Source organism: Rhopalosiphum padi, chromosome 3 (assembly GCF_020882245.1).
Source record: "Rhopalosiphum padi isolate XX-2018 chromosome 3, ASM2088224v1, whole genome shotgun sequence".
Classification (NCBI taxonomy): domain Eukaryota; kingdom Metazoa; phylum Arthropoda; class Insecta; order Hemiptera; family Aphididae; genus Rhopalosiphum; species Rhopalosiphum padi.
The window spans coordinates 60,580,060-60,602,076 of NC_083599.1; the positions used below are offsets into that span (position 1 = coordinate 60,580,060).

At 32.0% G+C, this 22,017-nt stretch overlaps 1 protein-coding gene across 1 annotated transcript in view; it reads left to right on the forward strand.

Annotated features, from left to right (window-relative positions):
• LOC132924607 (Krueppel-like factor luna) overlaps positions 1–21,613 on the forward strand; it is a 79,173-nt gene extending 57,560 nt beyond the window's left edge. The window contains exons 2-3 of the mRNA XM_060989015.1: positions 234–589; positions 18,196–21,613. Coding sequence (XP_060844998.1) covers positions 234–589; positions 18,196–19,084 — 1,245 coding nt within the window. The 3' untranslated portion in view covers positions 19,085–21,613. The remainder of the gene's footprint in view (positions 1–233; positions 590–18,195) is intronic.
• The last annotated feature ends 404 nt before the right edge of the window (positions 21,614–22,017 follow it).

Consider the following 22,017-nt stretch of genomic DNA (forward strand, 5'->3'; position numbering starts at 1 on the left):
TACCAGTTTATTCATTACTATAATATAATGAGAGAAATAGGTTATAAATAGGCCATAAAGTATTAAAACCGTTAGGTACGATTCATAACTTATATAAGTGCATATTTTGTGTTAATTCTTTCTCTCTAATTTTGTATTCCTATAATATACTTATCCGTATTATTTATTATTGTATGAAATGAACAACATTAAAATGTTTAGCTGAACTGATTTCCGTCCGATTTTTGTTGCAGGATGACTGGCAAGTGTGGCAGGATACAATCTCCTGGCTGGGCAACCCAACAGGTCCGCAGGCCTCACCAGTATATATGTGCGGATCGGGAACCGTCCCCGGGTTGGTCCCGTCAACAGACGGCCACCGGCGAAGTTACTCGATGGCACCCGACGTCGACAACCATTCACTTGACGACGCCCAGCACCATCAACACCAGCCTCCACCCCAGGACCCTGTAGGCTACGGGACCGAGGAATTTATAGACCTGGACATGTTGATCAACTACGTAGCTGACCAACACAGTGGCTCCAACGACCCCGTACCACCGGACGTCATGATGACAACTTACGCCACGGACAAGTCATACTACAGCAGGTACTTATAATAATTATAAAATATAATATTAACACCGTTAATAAATGTTCAGTAAAAATTGTAGGTAAAAAGTCGTGTACAGCTTAAACTTATACGAATAAAAATTATAAATAATTAATATTTACACGATCTATATAAATAACAGATGCTTAGACTTAAACTAGATCACCTACTTAAATGTAATAAATTATTCTGCACATCTAACAATTAATACCCAATTTGTGATCTATAAAGACCAAATAAATGGCAAAAATGAAATACACGTTAGAAAATTAAAATTTGGTATAGGCACGTGGTAATGAAACCAAGGTTTTGAAAAAGTATAAAACGATTAAGTAGTCCGCAAATATGATTTTAGACCTTTAGATATGCCGTAGAAAGTACCTTTAGTATCTATTAAAACGATATTATTACTAAATGACTAGATTCTCGTTCGAAGAAAACAACGCAGTCACGCTGCCTGTAACACATAGAGTTGATAAATCCAAATGAAAAAAAAGACATAATATTATGTATCTAGATTATATTTTTATCGTTACATTGTAAGATCTTGCTGGTTTTGTCAACATGTTATTTCTAATCGAGCCGGCACCACTATACTAGTCAGTGTGATATTGCTTTCACTATGTATCTACTTCTCCCTCAGTTAACATACTTAACGACGTACATAATATTGTACTCTTTCCAACATAGTTGACAATTTATTTTATTTTGTTCAATGGAATGCATATCATATATATTTTTTGAATAAGTTCCTATAAAATATAAGCACACTAAACTCGAACACAAGCATTACACAAGTCCTTTAGTCCATTACTATGCAATAATATAAAGGCACTGACGAGAATTATTTAACTACAAATGTTTTTAATTATAATTAGGTACACGATATTGGTTATCAGGTGGCATTTAGGGTGTACTATCTGGAATATATCATGACGTAATTTAAATGCAATTTTGGTGCAGTACAATTTTCATGTCCTTCAGATAATTAGCTCAATATAAATGGAAAACACCTATAATAACAATAATAGACATTTATTGTATTATTATGTTCATCGTATTTTATTTTTTGTGACCGTCTTTGAAATCTTTTTTTGCTTATATCGGTTTACGTCAATAGAAATAATGAAATTCTCGCTCATTGCGATACTGTTTCTGCGCCATATAAAATATTATAATATTCGTCGAGTTTTTGACATAAGACATATTATTATTATTTTTATGATTAGACAACAAATCATATAGTATAATTATTTTAATTAGAATATGTTTTTTTCATGTCACGTGTATACATTATATTGCTCATTTAAATAACTATAAAATTATCCAAAGTCTAAAAGTATACTTTATAGGTAGTTACGTGTTAATATAATTTTGATACATTTCCGATGCGTGAATATCACTTTCCCTCTGTCCCGCTCGTGTACGCGTACTATAACGCCGATTCTATATATTCGTATGACACTGTCCTCGTCAAACACACTCGTTGGAAATTAAAATAAATAAATAAGCGATCTGCATGTTGCGCGCGATTACAATATTTTTCACTCCGAAGAGAGATTTACGGTGGCGGCGACGATGTGGAAATCCGAAAACGGTCACATATTGTAACTACATTACGAATAGTAATGATAATATTTGATAGCTCGCTTTTTCTAAGCGCTATAATATGTTTTTCGAGGCGTGTCGGGCGGGCAAGGTGCAGTGGCGGACGTCGCTAACAAACTGCCACAGCCGGTGGACAACGGTCGGGTCCCACGCGCGTGTATACGATGAGGTTTTTATATCATATGCATATATTGGTGCGTGGGCGAACGGTCGCACTAGGACTAATGGAATATTATTTGCGATTGCATAATATGATAATTTATCTCCGAACCTGACGACGGTTTCGATGTTAATAAGACGATTACTATTCGTGTTATGATTTATTATTATTCTATTTTATATTGACATAATTGATTACAACGGCCTTTTCAATATTTAATTACGCATGCAAAACGATTATTATATCAAAATTATTTCCAAAGCCAGTTTTTTGACCAACGGGTTATGTGTTGCAAGTGGGTGAAGTATTTTCAGTAAAAACTTTGGTGATATGATTTTCAAATATTTAGATTATTCGAAAACAGTTAAATTGTTACATGGGCATTTTTGATTTCCTAAGTTCTATGCGATGATAGCCGGAACTGTACTAAGCGTTTGTACAAAAATTGTCGTATTATGAATTTAGATTACACACTGACGGTAAAATAGACATTTCGGGTGAAACAACGTAGGTTAGTCGATAAAAATTTGATTATTTCCTAATTTAATATTTTATACTTTGTATAACGATACCTATAACATAAACATTAATTTCATACAATGTACATTATTAATATTAAGTATAAATAATATTATTAATCTTAAATCTTAATTTCTTAATGTTTTAAAAAAATTAAATAAAATTTGCAAGATTTTTTCACTTTTAGTCATAACATAAAATAACGAAATTGTTCTGATTTCGTGTGTAACTTTTTAATTACCAGCATGATTTTTTTTTAATACCTATAACCAATAACTTTCAAAAACATCAAAATATTTGAATAATAAAAATAGTAAAAAAATGCTTTTGAAAAATTATCAGATCAAATTATGTCGTTCATAATACGTACTTGAATTACGTAAATAAGAACCATTTATGTGCACGATTTGACACGAGGGTGAAGTGTAGACAGCAGATTTTTTTGTTGTACCACATATATTACACATCTTAAAACATTATTTTGTTGTTGGTGATGTGTGATGTATCGCAAGGAATATTCCTTGAAGAACGTTCCAGAAAACAAAGAATATTTCGGGTCTATTCTCCTACCTATTTCACATCAATTTAAAGTCAAATCTTTTCACTGACGCACCTGCCAGTAGGTTTCATTACATTTAAGTGAGTAACTTGAATTATACTTGTAAAATATAGGTATTGTATATTTGTATGTAATAATATAATTTTATAATCACCGAAAAACCTTCCCATAATATTTTGCACAAAAATTATTAGTCATTCAAATAATTTATGGCCATGAGTTAAATTATAGATACTGAAATATATGATAATTTTCCTTATAAATGCCCGGTCTCGAGAATATCGCAGGAAATTTTCACATCACTGATTGTTATACATACCTCGCGTGATGCAAGACCGGAGAATGCTAAAAAGTAAAAACTCGACGACTCTGGAAGATTGTGAATATTATTAAACCTGCAGTTATGTACACACCAGACACCGCGACGGCAAACGTGTGTATATATGACAAATGACGCCACTGAAATTCAATACGCATAAATATAGGTATAATAATATAGGTACTATAATACCTATATATATATATAATAAATGTATGTATATTTACGCATCGTCCGTCGCCGAGCTGTCTAATTTATAATGATATTATACAGTTATTGGCAGTCGCGGTGCAGTTGTTCGGAATCCGACGATTCGGCACCGAGATAACGCAATGTACCTGTAGCCTAGATCAACATGGTGCCTACACACACACACACACCTGACATCATGAATAAATCTCGTCTTATCCGATAATAAAATGCACCACAGCTACCGGTTTTGCGGTGGTTGCAGTGAGATAATATCGATTGGTCGGCCGATCGATCGATCGTTATTATAATAATAATAATCGTCGGTCGTACTACGTGTTTCGTTTTAATGGCATGTTCGTTTTATAATAATTATTATGAGGCATAATATTATAATATAAAGCTTGCACGTATACATAATACTCATATATGGGGTGATACATTTAATGTAAAACACTCATTATTTCAGGAAACACTTACGTTTTTGAAAATATTTGTTTTACATATTTTTAAATCGTTATAAAACAACATTTTTACTATTTTTTTTTTTTAGTTTATTTTTTTTAATGGCAAATTGCATTTTTGATTTTTAAATACGAAACAAAAATTATCAGGAGTATTTCGATCTATAAAAATCAAATTTTGCATGGTAAAATAGTTTATTAGTCATAAGTAGTAATTAGTATAGACCAACATTTTGTGGAGCACACGCCTGCCTCTGTACCATTCCACCTCACTAATGAAAACTTTAAAATATTTATAGGTTATAAGTATAACTAATAAATTACTCGGTTAAAATTAGATTTTTGTGGATTAAAATACTCCGAATAATAATCTACTTTAGAATAAGGAATTAAAATGCGTGTTGCCATTAAAAAAAGTTAAAAAATATCATTTTTTTTTAGAAAAATGTTGTTAATGACTTAAAATTTTCTAAAAGAATATTTTTTCAAATAACTTTAATGGTTTTTGAAATAATGAGTGTCTTACGTTGTATGGATCACCCGGTATATATACGCACCACATTATCTCGCGGTGTACGGGGTCTCGACAGCAGTGAAATTTCAACGATCTGTACAAAATAATAACGTATTACTATATAAAATTTATAGAGCTTACGTTATAGACTATAGAGGTATATTATTATAATGTGTACACTACGATCGGGAATAATATATTAGACCGGTGGTGGACGGGCGGACGGTGGTGGTGGCGGTCTACGTAATATATAATATTATTTTAAACGCAAGTGTCGGCGACCGACCGGTAGCGTACCATATAATGTATAGTTACTATACACTGTAAATCGTATCCGTGTATAATATATGCATATCGTGCATAATAATATACGTATTATTCCGGGGTATGAGTGTATATAATAAATAAATATATAAACAAACAAACGACCTCCGGCGGATACAATTTTTTCTCTCCTTCAACTATTCGCGCCGAGTCCATTTCACATAGTTCTGCAGCCGACGACGACGCGTGTATAGTCAGTTTCCCTAGAAAACGTCGTGATGAAAATAATAATAAATATATTATTGTGATCAGTGGCGTAGCCAGGATTACAGGGGCCCGTAGCATAAAATATTTCAAGCGCCAATAAAAATTGTACGATAAGCAAAAGATAGCCCTTCACTATTTTAAACAGAAAAATAAACATTTCATTTTAATAATTGATTAACGCAAAATAAATTAATTGGATGTTAATACAAAACTTAAATATAAAATCGTGTTAAGGAGCATTATAGCAATACTTATAAAAACAATACGATGGAAATAATTATTAAGTCGTTATTTCATTGACTTTAATTCTACTATAGCCGATCAATTCGTCAAAATATAGTTTTTGAAAAATATGTTTTTCTATTGACATATTAATGCTAAGCATCAAAGACTTATTAGATAAATGTTTAAGAAATTAATTTTAAAAGTGTGCAATTAGTAATTCATACAAAACTATCATTATCATACATGTTATATTTTAAGTTCGTTAATTTAAATTTTGCATTTAGAGATTCGTGGCCTATCGCCACCCTATATCTAAGCCACCCTATATAATAAATGCCACTGATTATGATTAGTGCTGTACTTTAGGCCACGGTAGTATATAGTATGGGTTAATCTGCGATGATCATTGATCTATTATCAACTTAAATCAATTTTCGCGAGGTACATATATGTCATGTAGTCCCGAGACGATGGTAAAAATAAAAATGGTAATTATTTTAAAACATTTTCGTCGCTTATAACAAAATAATTAAAACTCGCAACACGGATTTCGGAAAACCAGTCGGCGAAATAACATTTTAATTAATGTACGAATGTTTTTGTGTGTAAAATATTATGTATATATTTTGTATTTGTATTCTGTTAGCTATCGAACGGGTGACACGCGACACGCGAGAAAACATTATTATTATTATTGCGTTATTCGTTTTAGTAATGTTTTTATATTTAAAATTTGTTATTAGGCACTCTAAAATAATAAAACGATACAACAAACCTAAAAACTCTCTAAAGGCTTTAGTCATTTTAAGTTTCGCAGTCGTGGTAAGCGTGACTAAAACAGTTGATGTAGTCATGCGTTTTGTCATGGAACATTTTTGCGAATCTCTAAGCATTATGGATAAAAAAAATGACTTAATACTTTTGTATGATCAAGTGATTGAATGAAGTCTTTTGATTTGGCGTTAAGTATTGTCAAATTATATATAAACGGTTATTATCTTAATCGATTTGGTTAAAAAATATATTATTTCAATCATTTTTTAATTGTTATTGTATATCTATAAGTTCTGTGCTGTAACTTCGCAATTATTTCTTATAAAAGCGAAATTTCCTCTGCACTAGGTACCTATAAGCTTTCCGCATACCACTGTAATGAGACACGTGCCACGGGTTGGGAACCGCTACCTTAGACCATATACCTTTCTAAAATTATAAAAAATGGTTTAAAACGAACTTGACCAACAGCGTCTAATGCAATATTCGATCTATTTGCTAGCCGATTGTCTGCTAAAATAAAAAAATAAAAACATTATTTCCGTATTATATATAGGTACCGATATCGTTCATATCCTAACCTAGACGATTAAGCAATAAATAATATATCAATAATTTATTCTGTTTGCGTGAGGTATTTTGTTTCAGGCGATATCATTACATTTTCAAATACCGTAACTATAGCCCGTACCTATATTTGATTGTTTAATAATAATTATTGAAAATGATATATAAATGTATAATATAGGTACATTGCCGTTGGCAACAAAACATACACTATGGCAAGGTAAGTGGTGCGTGTATCACTTATACTATACATCATACAAACAGCGTTAGGTTAGATATTGCATTTGTATACAATATTATTATCATTATTATAAAACGTGCATACAACGGCCACAAGAGACGATATCATAAATGTTAATATTATTATATTATTTCACCGATTTCGCGGTATTTGAGTCATACGAGTCACTGAAATCGTTGAATTATAAGAAATATAGCCGTTTTCTTTGTTCGCTCAATAAAAAACACGTATATTATTATTAAAAGAGCACGACTGTTTTCAATTTTTTTTTAAATTCCTTTTTTACGCTCATAAACACAGAGTAGGTATATGTTGTACGAGTATATAGGTATTCAGTTTGCCAAACAGGATATATATATATATACTGACATATTGTAACGAATAATATGCGTTAAAGCATATATGATAATAAAATATATTATCCTCCGTCGCCGGTACGTACCAACAACAACAACAATCATAATAATATAATAATATAATCATGGCACATACATACACATAGATCGCAGCCACCGCCGCCGCCGCTGTCAGTAGCTCGGGTTCTATAAGGATCTAGATCATTTTTTATTATTATTATTATTATTATTATTTTTTTGTTTTTTTTCCTACCGACCTTGACATTAGACGTCGACAACCATTGCCGGGAGAGAGGTGTTTGGAAAAAAATTAATTAAATCGAATATCGTTCGCGGTATATTTTATTATAATAGTATATATACGAATCGCGTGCGTTGCGAAATAAATATTATACGAATCGGATTATTCACACGACTCGTGTATAATACACATATTATATATGTAAACTCGTATAACATAATATAAAGTATACCGGACGAGTGAACGATTTTTTTTTTTGCTATAAACCTGCATATTAGTATACATATTTATAGATATTTACTTTTTGAGGAAAAACTACACCAAATCCGTGTACGAATAGTTGAATAGCTAAATATATATTGTGTTGTACATACACATTTATAAGCATTGAAGTATTTTAAAAATCAACAAATTAATTTTATCGAATAGCTGTTTGGAGTGATTCAATTCAATTCAGAAAGATGTAGCGTTAATACGATTTTAACATTGTACAATATGTAGATTATTTATCAGTTTTCGTACTTGCGGGCTAAGAATATATTATACGCTCTCGTAGGCTCGTAATTTTCTATGGTTTATCGAAAAGATAGCCCGCCATCATTATAAAAATTGTCCGAGTTAAGTTCCATGACGTTCATATCGAGCAATTAGGATCGATATTCTGGAGAGAGAGAATTTTTTTTTAAACTCAAGGGCAGAATAAAAATAAATGTTCAGAACAAATTGATATTTAATACAAGAATTATGATTTGTCTGCTACTATTATTATATGCTCTATACTGATGCAATTTTTTTTTATTTGTATTGTTTTCACTACACTATTCGTGTTTGATAAATCCAACGTAATGTATATTTGATTTGCGAGTTTTCAAACCTCAAGCGCAATAGAGTTCTTGTGATGTAATATAATATTATATACAAGTAGTAATGAACGTAGGTATATCGGTTAGGTTTTCGACAAAATACAAACAGTACATTTTATACAGGATTTTTTAATATTCTATTATACAGAAAAAACAATTGCTCCCGTGGGCATTTTTTATAAGTCATCTAACCGCCTCACCCCCCGATTAAAGATACCTCATGATGAAACATCGTGGAAAACGTTGGCACGAGTTAGAAGTTTCACTTTTGTCGGACGACGGTCGACGACATCGCGCAGACGAGTTTTCTAGAGCAGACTTTATTATTATTATTATTGTAGTCGACGGACGTCGTTTAAGCACATGCAAATATGTGTGCAAGTGCACGCATATTATATTATTATTTACATATTGACCGCGACGTGTCCGTAAAGTGTTGTCGCGTACGGCGTACCTACCCATATTATAAAATTACGCTCGTAATAGAAACATAATATTATTCAGACGTATAGTTTTTACTTGCACGATTGTTTCGGTCTTACATAACCGTATAATGCTAATAATAATGGGAATCCAGGTCCACGTCCATATGCTCATTACTATTGGTAAGATGAACACTTATCATTTCAAAAACGTTTAAAGTTCTAACGAATATATATATATATATATATATTTTACATAATTTTAAGTTGTTACAAAACTATTTTAATACCATGTTATCACATATAGGTACATATATATATTACTTTTTATCGTTTTCATTAAGTTTATTAATTTTTTAAACGACAGTATCGATTTTTATTTTATTATAAAAGTAGAATACTGTTTGGTGTAAGTACCTACTTTAATTTAAAAAAACCAAATTTCGGACAATTTTACGGTTCATGAGATCAGTATTTAAAGTTCAGATAAGCATAGTGGAGTGTTATAATAGTGGTATTCCGTAAAATGTTAGTTAATTGCTTCGATCGTCCAAACTTATAAATAATTAAATACTTGTTCGAAATTTGATTTTTATAAATTGAAATCGACGAAATCTTACAAATATAACATTGTATTTAGGAACGTGAAATTAAACATTTTTTTATTAGCATTTAAAAAGGTTTTCAAAGCAAATTCAGCCAAGTTCTGAGTGATATAATATAGGCTTACAACAGAAATCAGTGTACTGTGCAAACTCTTAATACATGTGCACGTGTGGTCGATGTGTATTCATTTCCGCGGTTCCACGGAATTATTTTTTGAATATTGTTAATTTATTGTTAGAAGTGTTTTTTCCATTAATACTGTTGTCCATATGAGTTTGAAACGACAACCGCAACAGAATACAACAGTACACATTTCGATACGATTCGATTAATTTATTGCTATTTGCGTTACAACAAAATAAAATAAAATTACATCGATAATAAAAAAATATAATATTATATTATGTGGATACAAATGATAAAATCGTATATTGTTCTCTCTGCATCGTGCATAACATATACTTTGTTGAACCTTGGAGCAAACTGACAATACTCATAATACTCCAGTTAATACTGTTTAGTGTTATTATGTGCTTTTGCATTTTACACCGCCGCCGCCGCCACGTCATAATATGTTTAAAATCACTTACCTACCACACTTAAATATTTTATTATATGTATTACTTAATTCACTGTACACTTTGTAACTAATTACATATATTATCTTTTCCTTCTCGTTTACCTTTAAATGTAATCTGTATTTGTAGTGAATGTACTAACTGCATTATTGTTCCTGAATGTTTTACACGCGTTTCAGACAATTTTATCCATTTTGTATTTATAACACGAAACAATTGAGCGATCACAGAGGTCTAAAAAAATACGTATATTAATATGTATGTATGTAATTGCACGGAAAAGTGTATTGTGTATGAGTTTTGTATATCATGTATGTATAATATATAAATATATAATATACAATTTTTCGTTCTGTAATATATACAACTATCGACAGTAATATTTTCGAACGTTCATTCGTGTGCTACATCCCTGAGAACTGCAATGCACTTATATACACACACACACAGACACACAAACCTTACGATTTTCATTGAAAAACCTGTGTTCAAAGCTGCAGTTTGCATCCGTGCGGATGGGTTAACATGTGAAATATATATATATCAAGAATCAAGATACTACGAGTATATATAATGACTTACGCCTATCTTCGAGCACACCAACAACCACCGCCACTTATCACAATTATTACGATAAATTATTATTTAAAATGTCTACCCTCTGACACGACGATTTTATTATGACGATCAGTCATTATACTACAGCCACAGCAGCAGCAACATTATATAGGTACATTGTCGACACGACTAGGACATATTTTTATTGAACTGTTCTTATTATTATATCATTGTCGCGTTGCGTCACACAACCGAACCGGTCGAAACCATATCACTCGATCGAACGTTATATTATATATATATATGTGTGTGTAGTATATATATATATGTGTACATATTATATGGGTATCCGCATGTAATAATAATATAATAGCCAATAGGTGTATGAGCGCATGTGTTAGTGATATATATTTCGACTGATACGAATACATGTTACCTACTATTATTATTATTATTATTATACGTTTGTGTAACTCGAGGTCCACTCCGATGTAATGACGGTTCGAATGACTCGGCAAATTACAATATTAATATTAATCGTCTAATCGAATTCGACTTGTACCTAATGCATAATAAATAATAGTTTATGTAATATCTAATAATATCTGATTAAAAACGCACACTATAAATACGTATAACTCATGTCATCAGCATCCCTTTTAGTTCAATATCATTGAATTCAAATTTAACACATCCATTACAGTGACTCTCTAGAAACGTATTTAGATGGCACTACATGCAAGAGATGACGGAAAGCAAAAGTGAATACGAAACGCGCGTGCATTATCGTTGTGTCAGACGCGCGCGATCAAGCATTCATATGTATATATACGGTACAGCATTATGCCGAAGTTGCATCCGTCCTACATTAATGAGTAGAATGAAGATTGTCTTAAATTTTGGAGCTATGTTTCCATTTTTCTTTTGAATTTTCCCGTTTTTGACTAAACTCGCAAAGAATTTGAAATTTAGAAATACGAAAAAAATTATTAAACGTCAACAAATATTATTTTAATGATCCAATAAAAAATTGGACCTAAAAAAATTGTACCTATGTACGTGCGTGTTATTCCGTTATTAATAAATATTTTTTTACTATTGTTATAATATTGTATACTTACATTATATAATAAAATGGATTGAAATCTTTTATCAGCGGCGACCAATTATTGATCAATTGAAGATTGAATTAGAAAGTTAATTTTAATTTTTCGATATTGCCTTTTGAAATGAAAGTTGAAACGTTATATTGTAGTTATTAAGTTATGTCAAAGATTTAAAGTGTCCCCCTTGAGAGTAGATACTATATATACTGTTATATATATTATGTCTTGTGGGTATGTGAGTTTAGACGTTTGTGCGAACCTCGTCAAATGAATTTTAAGTCGCTTTCTATCGAAGGGAAAAAAATTGTCATGTTTGACCGACGAAATGCACATTCGAGTTTTTACTTTCAAACAATCATTCGACCCTGTCTTGTTGTTTTTTAGGTAGTACCTCCTATAGTTATATAATATTAACAATATGTGTGTGAGCGTTCGAATATTTATATAGGTATAGAATGGCTATACAATTTATTTAAGTATACATGAATTATTTATGTTGTTCATTACATTTTAAATTTTGAAGGTTATAAATTGTCTCAATCAAAACCCATCTAAAATGATTTTAAATTTGTTTTTTTTTTTAATTTTCAAACGTTTTAACTGAAAAAAAACGAAATACCTAACTTACAAAACAGTTTTCAATTATTTACTGAAACATTTTATTTATAAATCAAGGTCATATAATAACTCATAAGTATATTATGGGTACAAAGAATAATATTATATACTATCTAATCGATTAATTGTCTTTCTTTTGCATTTTATACCGGGTGATACATTTAACGTAGTGTTTTTTAATATCTGTATTAGTGTGACACACTATTAAAATATTTCACACTGTGACACATAATAAAAAAAATAAGAATAATGGGTAATATTTCATTTTAATAAATAATGTAAAATTAAAAAAGAAAAAATATAATGATAAATGTCGATAATAGGTAACTTATTTTTAATTATCATTCAAATTATATCAAATACCTATTAATCGTTGCACATCGTGTCAAAAATATTTACATATTTCCTGAAACATATGGACTTATCCATTGATTTAACATAAGACACTATAATTATTTTATAAACTATCAACGTCTTTGAAAATATTCGTTTAAATCATTTTAAATCGTTAAAAACACAATTTTTTATTCTTTATTTTTTAAAAATGTCCATGTTTTTAATGTCGAATTCCAATTTTACTATTTTTTATATTTTTTAGAGTACTTCGATACATAAAAAAACGAGTTTTTGAGAGGAGTGAAATGGTGAAATATTGGTCCACTACTCCCCTTGTTTGAACTTTTTAACACTTATAATCTATAAATTACTTGACCAAAATTTGATTTTTATAAATCGAAATACTTCGATTAATGTTCTTCTTTGGAAATAAAAAAAAAATATGTCATTCGAAAGAATAAAAGCCTAAAAACATAATAACGATATAAAATAGTAAAAAATATTAATTTTATTAAAAAATGTTGTCATGTAATAATTACTTAAAGTTATAGAATAAAAGTATTTAAAAAAAAAACGTTATATTAATTATAGTGTTATTTCAGTTATTTGAAATAATGGGTGTCTTGTGTTAGATCGATCACCCAGTATATACCTACATCATAATATATAGCTTAACAATATAATTTTGCATGCTAAGTATTTATTATTTACGATCATTTGAATACGACCTATGTCGCGTATAGATCCATATTTTATTACGATAAAAAATGAAAACATTATATTGTACATGATTTATGATGTCACATGACCAAAAATGGTAAATGCATACTTCATATTCTCATACATGTCGCGTGGTATTATTTTTAATGTATTTAAAATTTTAATGCGGATATAATATATAATAACGCTATCCGAATATTAATACATCTGAAATAACATCTAATGTCTGAAAAGAGAGAGAGAGAGAAGGTAGAACGTCATTAAATGTAATATTAAAACATCATCAGTTGTAATATTAATTTGCTACTATTTCGTTCTAACCTTCGGCGGGATTCTAAAATACATATCATACACACGATATATCTTATAGATACCAAAGTAATTACAAATCCGTGTGGCCCTAAATTACTAAAAACCTGTTTATGGAAATAGTATTTTAGTCACTTTTAAATAACACAACGACAGTATATTAATATGAAAGAATAAATTGCTGCTTAAGTTGTGTTAAAAAATAAAAATATGTATTAATATTATTATTATTATTTTAACATAATATTATATTATAATTTATAATAATCAATAAATATTCCAGTGTATGAATTTTTTGATATCATAATCTAAAACATTATTAAACTCATTAAAATTATTTACTGGTTTTTTTCCGCTATGATGTCTCTATGCGTATTCGCTATCGAGAATTGCAAAAACTGTGTGACAGTTTTTTTTTTGTTTTTGGAAAAAAAACTAAGCTTGTCGCGGAAGCGCTTTCGATTACATCAATAAACATTATGTACACATTGCGATCTAAATACACTGATGGATTTCAGTTTTTTAAGAATATATAATAATATATTATTGTAACCGGTTTCTATATAATTATTGTATATTATATGTTAAGTAGAAAGATTGTATGTATTTGATTGCGTTCGGTCCCCGGTTACGCGAGTTTTTGTCATTTATATCAACGGCCAATGTTGGAAGAAAAGTACATTTTATCCAGGCCTGCAAAAATCGAAAACTAATTTATACAGAAAATAATGACCTTCTGGGTTCTTGTATTTTTTGAAACTATAAAATGTTTTAAATTTAAAAAGAATCTGTCCTGCAAGTTTAAGCCAACTGACTTAATCGTTACACTTTCTCAACGGTTCAACACTTGGCATTTAAATAGGTACTTTTATATTATACACTATATACCTACACATACTTGATATAAATTTGTATCATATAATTTTATGTCTATCCAATAAAAAACTAAGTAATAACAAGTAGCATATGGGTAGGTATTATCTTGGAATCGTGGGCTAATATTTTTTTTTAATTATAACATGTATAATTTTTTTCAATGGCTAGTATTTGTTTATAAATGACGGTAACGCAGTATGTTATAACACTAAAAATGTTGTAACATAATATATGTACCTAATATTATTACATAGTTTCTTGAATTTATTTGTAATGTTAACTACTTTATAGTGACAATATAATACAATACTAACATATTAATAAGTACCTGTTGGTTGCTAGTAGTTGTACCTACACAAACAATTGAGGTATTTAGATCATAAATATATTATTATCACTTCTTATCGTTTGCCGTCACAGTATTTACTGCCTTTATTAACTGGTAATCGTAAATAGGCGGCCACAATAAATAATAACATTATTGTTATAACTAAATCAATAATAATAATACACTAGACGACTAGGGAGCATTAAAATTTGTTCTTGATTATTAGTGAAAACAGAACTAAAAAATGCAGTTATCAATGATATAATAATATTATTAAATTCACTTATTGTATGTTGTTTGTGTGCATGTTTAACTCATTTGTTACTGTCAGTCGTGTTTGATGCATAAAATACTAAAACGGATACCACTTTCATGATTTTATCGCACGACATCCTATACCAACTGCAGTATACTGCAAGTTCTGATTTACGGAAATGCAAGTGTGCGTATTATGCAGTTGACACGAAAAGTAAAATAATCTATAATTTTTTGTGATATGAATTGATCTTTACTTTTGATATTAGAGTTTTTACCTATTTTATTTTATTTATCGTAACAATGAATTTTTAAATACACTTTCGTTTGAAAATCTTCTAGAATCTAGGGCATTAACTATGATATAAATTGAGATTGATGCTGTTACTAGAAAAAATGATTCACAAGAACTAAATTTTTTTTTTTGGAGAATATAAAATATCTTTATCAATATATAAGTACGAACCAAAAAGTTTTAATTTATCGTTTTGTGATGGTATTATTGCGTCTAATGTAATACATAAACATTCCAAACATAACATTTAAAACAAAACATGAAAGTTTACATATTTCCTTCTGGTAAATAAAATGTTAATCTAGAAGAGTTTAGTAATTTAGAAAATCGGAAAAGTTTACCGCCGCTTCAGGCGATAAACATATAAATTTTCTAAATATATTAAGATATCATCATAATACCCATCATTAATCTCTTCTATTACATATACAATATTGTCAATATTCACATGTTTATCACTTTAAAACAACCGCATAGCTTATTTAAGGAGGTTAAACAGTAGAGTAAAATAAGTGCGTGTACTTTATGTCACCTTTTTTTCGTTCATTCCCGTATGGAATAGATCCTGTGCTCCTGTTTACATCGCGAAATATGATATAATGGCTATAAAATCGGATTTCGATGGCCGTTTTTACGCTAGACTGAGAGCGAAAAATGAAAGCTGCGATTTACGATCACGCGGAATGTAATTTATTTAACAATATAATATAACGTCGGTTCACGGTGTGATATCTTATTTCATTATGGTCAGAGGCGCAGCCGCCGAATATGACAAAGTGAAAATCTATACGGCGCGAACACGCGTTATATATATATATATATATATATGTAGGTACATACATTACAATTAGATAACTACGGGTATAGGTATCGTAGTTCACATTATAATGTTATCGTGTTCGTAAGCACATGAACGTTGCATAATAATGGCGTTGCACACAATGTACAACGAAACGTGTCGAGGCGCATAAAGGTGCATAATAATCGCAGAACGATAGTTAATAATTAGGGAACATAATATTACTTAATAATATACACGTCGTCTACATGTAAATCAGAAAATGCGATGTCGTCGTTAAATACTTAATACCTGGAGTAGTGGAGTACCCGTTTCGATAAGTCGTGGAACTTAATAACACACTTGTCATAGACGCCTGTGCGCTATACAAACAATATACAATTATTATGCGTCTCGAAATAATTTTATTATGTATTCTTTAACATAATATAATAATAATATATTATATACATTTATTGGTAGTTATTAGAAAGTTATTGTAATTCGCTTACATACTGATAAATACTTTATAATTTTAAGTAATATTATAATCAATCACTATTATTTCGCCCTTGTAGTACAATATATATATCTAAATATGTATTATATATTATTATATATTGTATGATTGTATAATATATGGTATACATTATAACCTTGTCATATCCGCCCATCACAGTTTTGTGCACGTGCCCTGCACGTATGGTGACACATCAACTTAACCTGGTTGGTTGGTTATAATATCCCCTTCAAAATACACCACGGCAGTATATATATATCCCACCTAAATATTAATTCAAAACTGAAATCTCCATTACATAAAAGTAGGTATTATAATCATCACAATATATCTAAAGTGACGTGCGTTAATATTTATTTTGATAATTGTTAGGTGTGTCACTATGACTAAACGTTTTAATTTAATTTATTTTATAGATTTTTTAATTATAATTATATATATATATATTTTTTTTGGAAAATTTTAAAATAATTAGTTGTACAATATAACAATATACGAATACATTTTTAAATGGATGAAATTATATACATAGAATTCTATTTTTCAGTGATTAATTTAAATAATTAAAAGTATGCTAAATAATATTTTGTACATTATTATTGTTGTGATTATATATTTTGTATTCGATTTTGAGATATTTTAAATTAATTTGGTACAAAAAAAATGTGATAGGTAATATATAAAGGATTATCATGTAAGAAATAGACAAGCCTGTGTAAAAGCTTACAAGAAAGTGTTATTTCTATAATTCCACTTTATACAAATCATAACAACAATAAAAATTATTCAAACATACTTGAAAACTTACGATAAAGTTTAAAGTTTATTTCTTACTCTCTAAATATATCTTGATCCCTCTTCCATAATTCTATTCCAATACTTGACCCACGATTACGTACCCTGATTGCTAACCACGATTAAATAGCCAATTCACATTTTAACCAAATTTAAAAACCGGTGTATCTATTCGCTCACATTGTTATCTCAAATTAATTATTGTCTCTCTGTATAGCTCAAATTTTTTTTCTCCAAATTATCTCTTAATAATTATCATACTTGTTGAGTTCAGTTTTGATTTGTTTTCCCTATCTCTAAATTATTAGTATAATCATGGGTATCAGCCCGTTTAGTTTTGAAAAAAAGTTCAATAATACCGTTTTTTTCGCAGGTTGACCGATTACAATCCTGCCGATTACAACGGAGTGATGTACATATACTCGCCCGGGCCCGTCAGCGACTGCGGTCAAGTGATGGATGGCCAGCAGCAGCAGCAGCAGCAGCAGCAGCAACAGCAGCAGCAACAGCAACAGCAACAGCAACACAACCATCAACTCCTCCAGCTACAGCAGCAACAACTACAACTACAGCTGCAGCAAATCCAACAGCAACAGCAACAGATATCGCCTCCCGCAAGCCCGCCGGACGACAGCGACGGCGGCGGAAACGCAATCGTGGAATCGAAGTTCTTGGTGCGCCAGCTGATGGCCGCCGCGACGACGACCACAACGACCGCGGCCACGACACCGGGGCCGACGCTCTTGTCGGCCACCAACGCGGCGACGATCGTCGGTCGTCCGCACAAGCAACCGGCCACCGCGGCGACTGCTGTGGCGACCGCAGCCGCCGTGTCCGCGGCGTACACAGCAGCCATGATGACGCCACCGTCGTCGCCGCCCGAAGACGGCGTAAAAATGCCGGTGGCGGCCACAAAGCCGACCACCGGGCAGCGGTCGTCGAGGCGGGCGGGCGGCGCGGCTGGTGAACGGCGGCCGCAACGCGCCAAAAAGACGTCGGCCAACCACTCGTGCGGTCACCCGGGATGCGGCAAGACGTACACGAAGAGCTCGCACCTCAAGGCGCACCTCCGCACCCACACGGGCGAAAAACCGTACCAGTGCTATTGGAACGGGTGCGGTTGGAAGTTCGCCCGGTCCGACGAGCTGACCCGGCACTTCCGCAAGCACACCGGCGACCGGCCGTTCAAGTGCAGGCTGTGCGACCGCGCGTTCTCCCGGTCCGATCACCTGTCGCTGCACATGAAACGGCACAACGTCTAGAGGACGTGGGTGGTGTGGGTAATACACCCCCGTGTGTGCGGAACGACGCGGACAACGTAAAATCGGAAAACAAAAAACTGCATCACAGCGATTGCAAATATTATGGACAAAAATTAGAATAAATAAAAATATTTCAGATCGTGTGTACCACGACTATCGGCGGTACCAGTGTATAGTGTAAATTATAGTATAGTGTCGCACGTTTTTATTTTTTTGTTTTTCCTCGTTATCGTGCCGTGCAATAGTAATGCGCCGTTTCTACAACACATATAAATACCTATATAATATACACAACGTATATATTATATATTATATATACTTCAATAGTCGTAACGATCGTATTATATAATAATTATTATTATTATGTTTTACATATTATTAAAAAAAATTTTTTCTCGCTTAGCATTTGTATTATACGATACGATAGAGTAGGTAGTGTTATTACTTACGCGTATATATATATATATAGTAGATAGTGATAATAATAATACTATTATACCGTCATAATGAACTTGTACATTTTTTTTTTCATAATTCTTTTATTGCTCGGCTTGTCTGTGAGCGGCGGCGGTGCCCACTCGTAAACAGTGTGCTTCATAATAAGCACACGCGGTGTGAGTACGATATTAAAAATATTATAATAATAATTGTGAAACGTGTTCAAACGTCACAACCGCGATTATATGTAAATACGATTCGGACGCGCTTGTGTCGCCGGTCGCAATGTTACCATCATCGCGCGTACGACGACGAAGACGACAATGATGATAATAATTAATAACGGTCTAAAGTCGTGACGTGTTGCGGTCGACGGGTCCGTGCCCCCTCCCCCTCCCCAAAAAAGTCTTCGGGATTCGAGTACGGGTCGTTGATGGGCGTCCGGACGTCGCGGAAAAACCTAACTCGTACCGCGCGCGTTCCGTCGTTTCGCCGACGCGTGTCATTCGCGTTTCCTCCGAACGTCGACGAACCGGCGAAAACGTACACCGATCGCCGTCATTTCGTTAAGTGTTTATCGTCATCGCGATTTCGACAGTGACGTTTAGGAGTTCGGAACTAATGTTGCGGATTTCCTCGTTCCACCCTTCAACCGACACTCGCGCCGTGAGTCGTGCTTTCCGCGCGCTGAGGCTTTTCAAACAACGTCAATGTTTTGATACTGACGTTTTTTTGTAAGCTTTCATTTTTATAATACAATGAACCCCTATACGTGTTACGCACCTGTCGACCATAAATATTTACAACGATGTCTTTAGAAAACTATTTTTCAAGTCGAAATACGTTACCCGCGTTATAAACGAGAAACCCACTCGCGATAACACGATATACGTCTTAATGTACATAATACAATTCAAAAATCGTTTAAATTTCTAATTTCACTCGCACGTGGTGTTCATTTTTGACCAAAACCACAACCCCAAACGACGGGGTTAAGTCCTAGCACGTTTTGCATATAGCGAGCTAAGTTTTTAAAAAAAAAAATCGTCGTCGCCGTACGACGGATGCTCTCTTTAATCTCTCTTGTATATAATAATATATAAAATATCATCGGATGATCTCATCGCCGGAATAACGTCGCTTAAATGTTATGACATCGCGTGGCATTTTATCGCTTTAACCGTCTGTCGTATTCAACCTAACCGTTTCGAATTTCGCGCAGTTGCATATTATCAGTCACATTTGTATGATATTCAATCCGACGTCCCCACCTCATGTCCGTTTACAGCTTTGTACATTTGTTTATTATTTTTCGGCATCACAATATTACGCTAAATTCGATTTGATATGACTTAGGCCCGAGATAAACGTCATTGGTAAGTATCTGAATAAAAAAAAAACGAACATTAAAATGCAACACACAACATTTATAAGTATTTCAGCATTTATTTTTCGAAAAAGTAAAAATAGTTTATTCATTTGTTTTTCCGAAAGAACTAGTTCTATCTTGTTCTCGGCACAACACTATATTCCATATGGTACATAAATGTATACTGCTCAGAGATTTTTTTTTTATTTTCCATACAATAAAATTATTCACTTTAACGGTCTGGAATATTTGTCGCTAATGTATGAAGCCGATTTATGTATCAAACACCGTGCTGCACTTTTCTTAAGAACCCGCCAAATGTTCGCCGTGTAAAATAGAAAAAATAAACTTCCGGCAGCGCTTAAACTACGTTTTCCGACGACTCGGATTTCGCAATAATCTTTCTCACATTAAACACTGACTGTAACCAAATTACCTGGAGTCTCATCCAATATAACAATCACACGAACAATTTCAGATCACTTTGACGACTTTTTCTATTTCGTATTTCACAATAATATTATCGAACTTATCGAACATAGTAGAGGCGGGCTCAGTGTGTACGGCATGTATGTTGGGGAGTGGAGTATATCAAATACTTTGTTAAATACTTGATAGATTGTCGTTATTTAAGTTTTTAAAGGGGAAGGCCAAAATGTCGACAAACTTAGTATAATATATTTTTTATATAAACAAATAGTAGGTTAACAATGTTACTAAAATTTAAAAAAAATAGTTTGCATAATTTGTCTAGAAATTAGAAAATCACATCATTTTGTATATTATACTCATCAGTTACCAATCAATGGAAAGGGAGGGTCAACTCTATGAACCCCTTCCCTCCCCTTTGAGCACACTTTCGGTACACAAACGTAGTGATAGTTTTAGATCTATTGCATTTATATTGATCTTAATATAGTATATATTATAGCGTAACGATTGTACAATATTATGTGTTCGGGTCGACGATGATTTGCACTGTATCGAACGCTGTAACAATGACCATACCCGAAGTTATAGATGTTATATAATAATATGTACCTATTGCACATACTGACAAATGTATCGTCAATACCATACATCAAGTACATAATAACCGCCAATACTGTTATAGCAATTTTTCGAG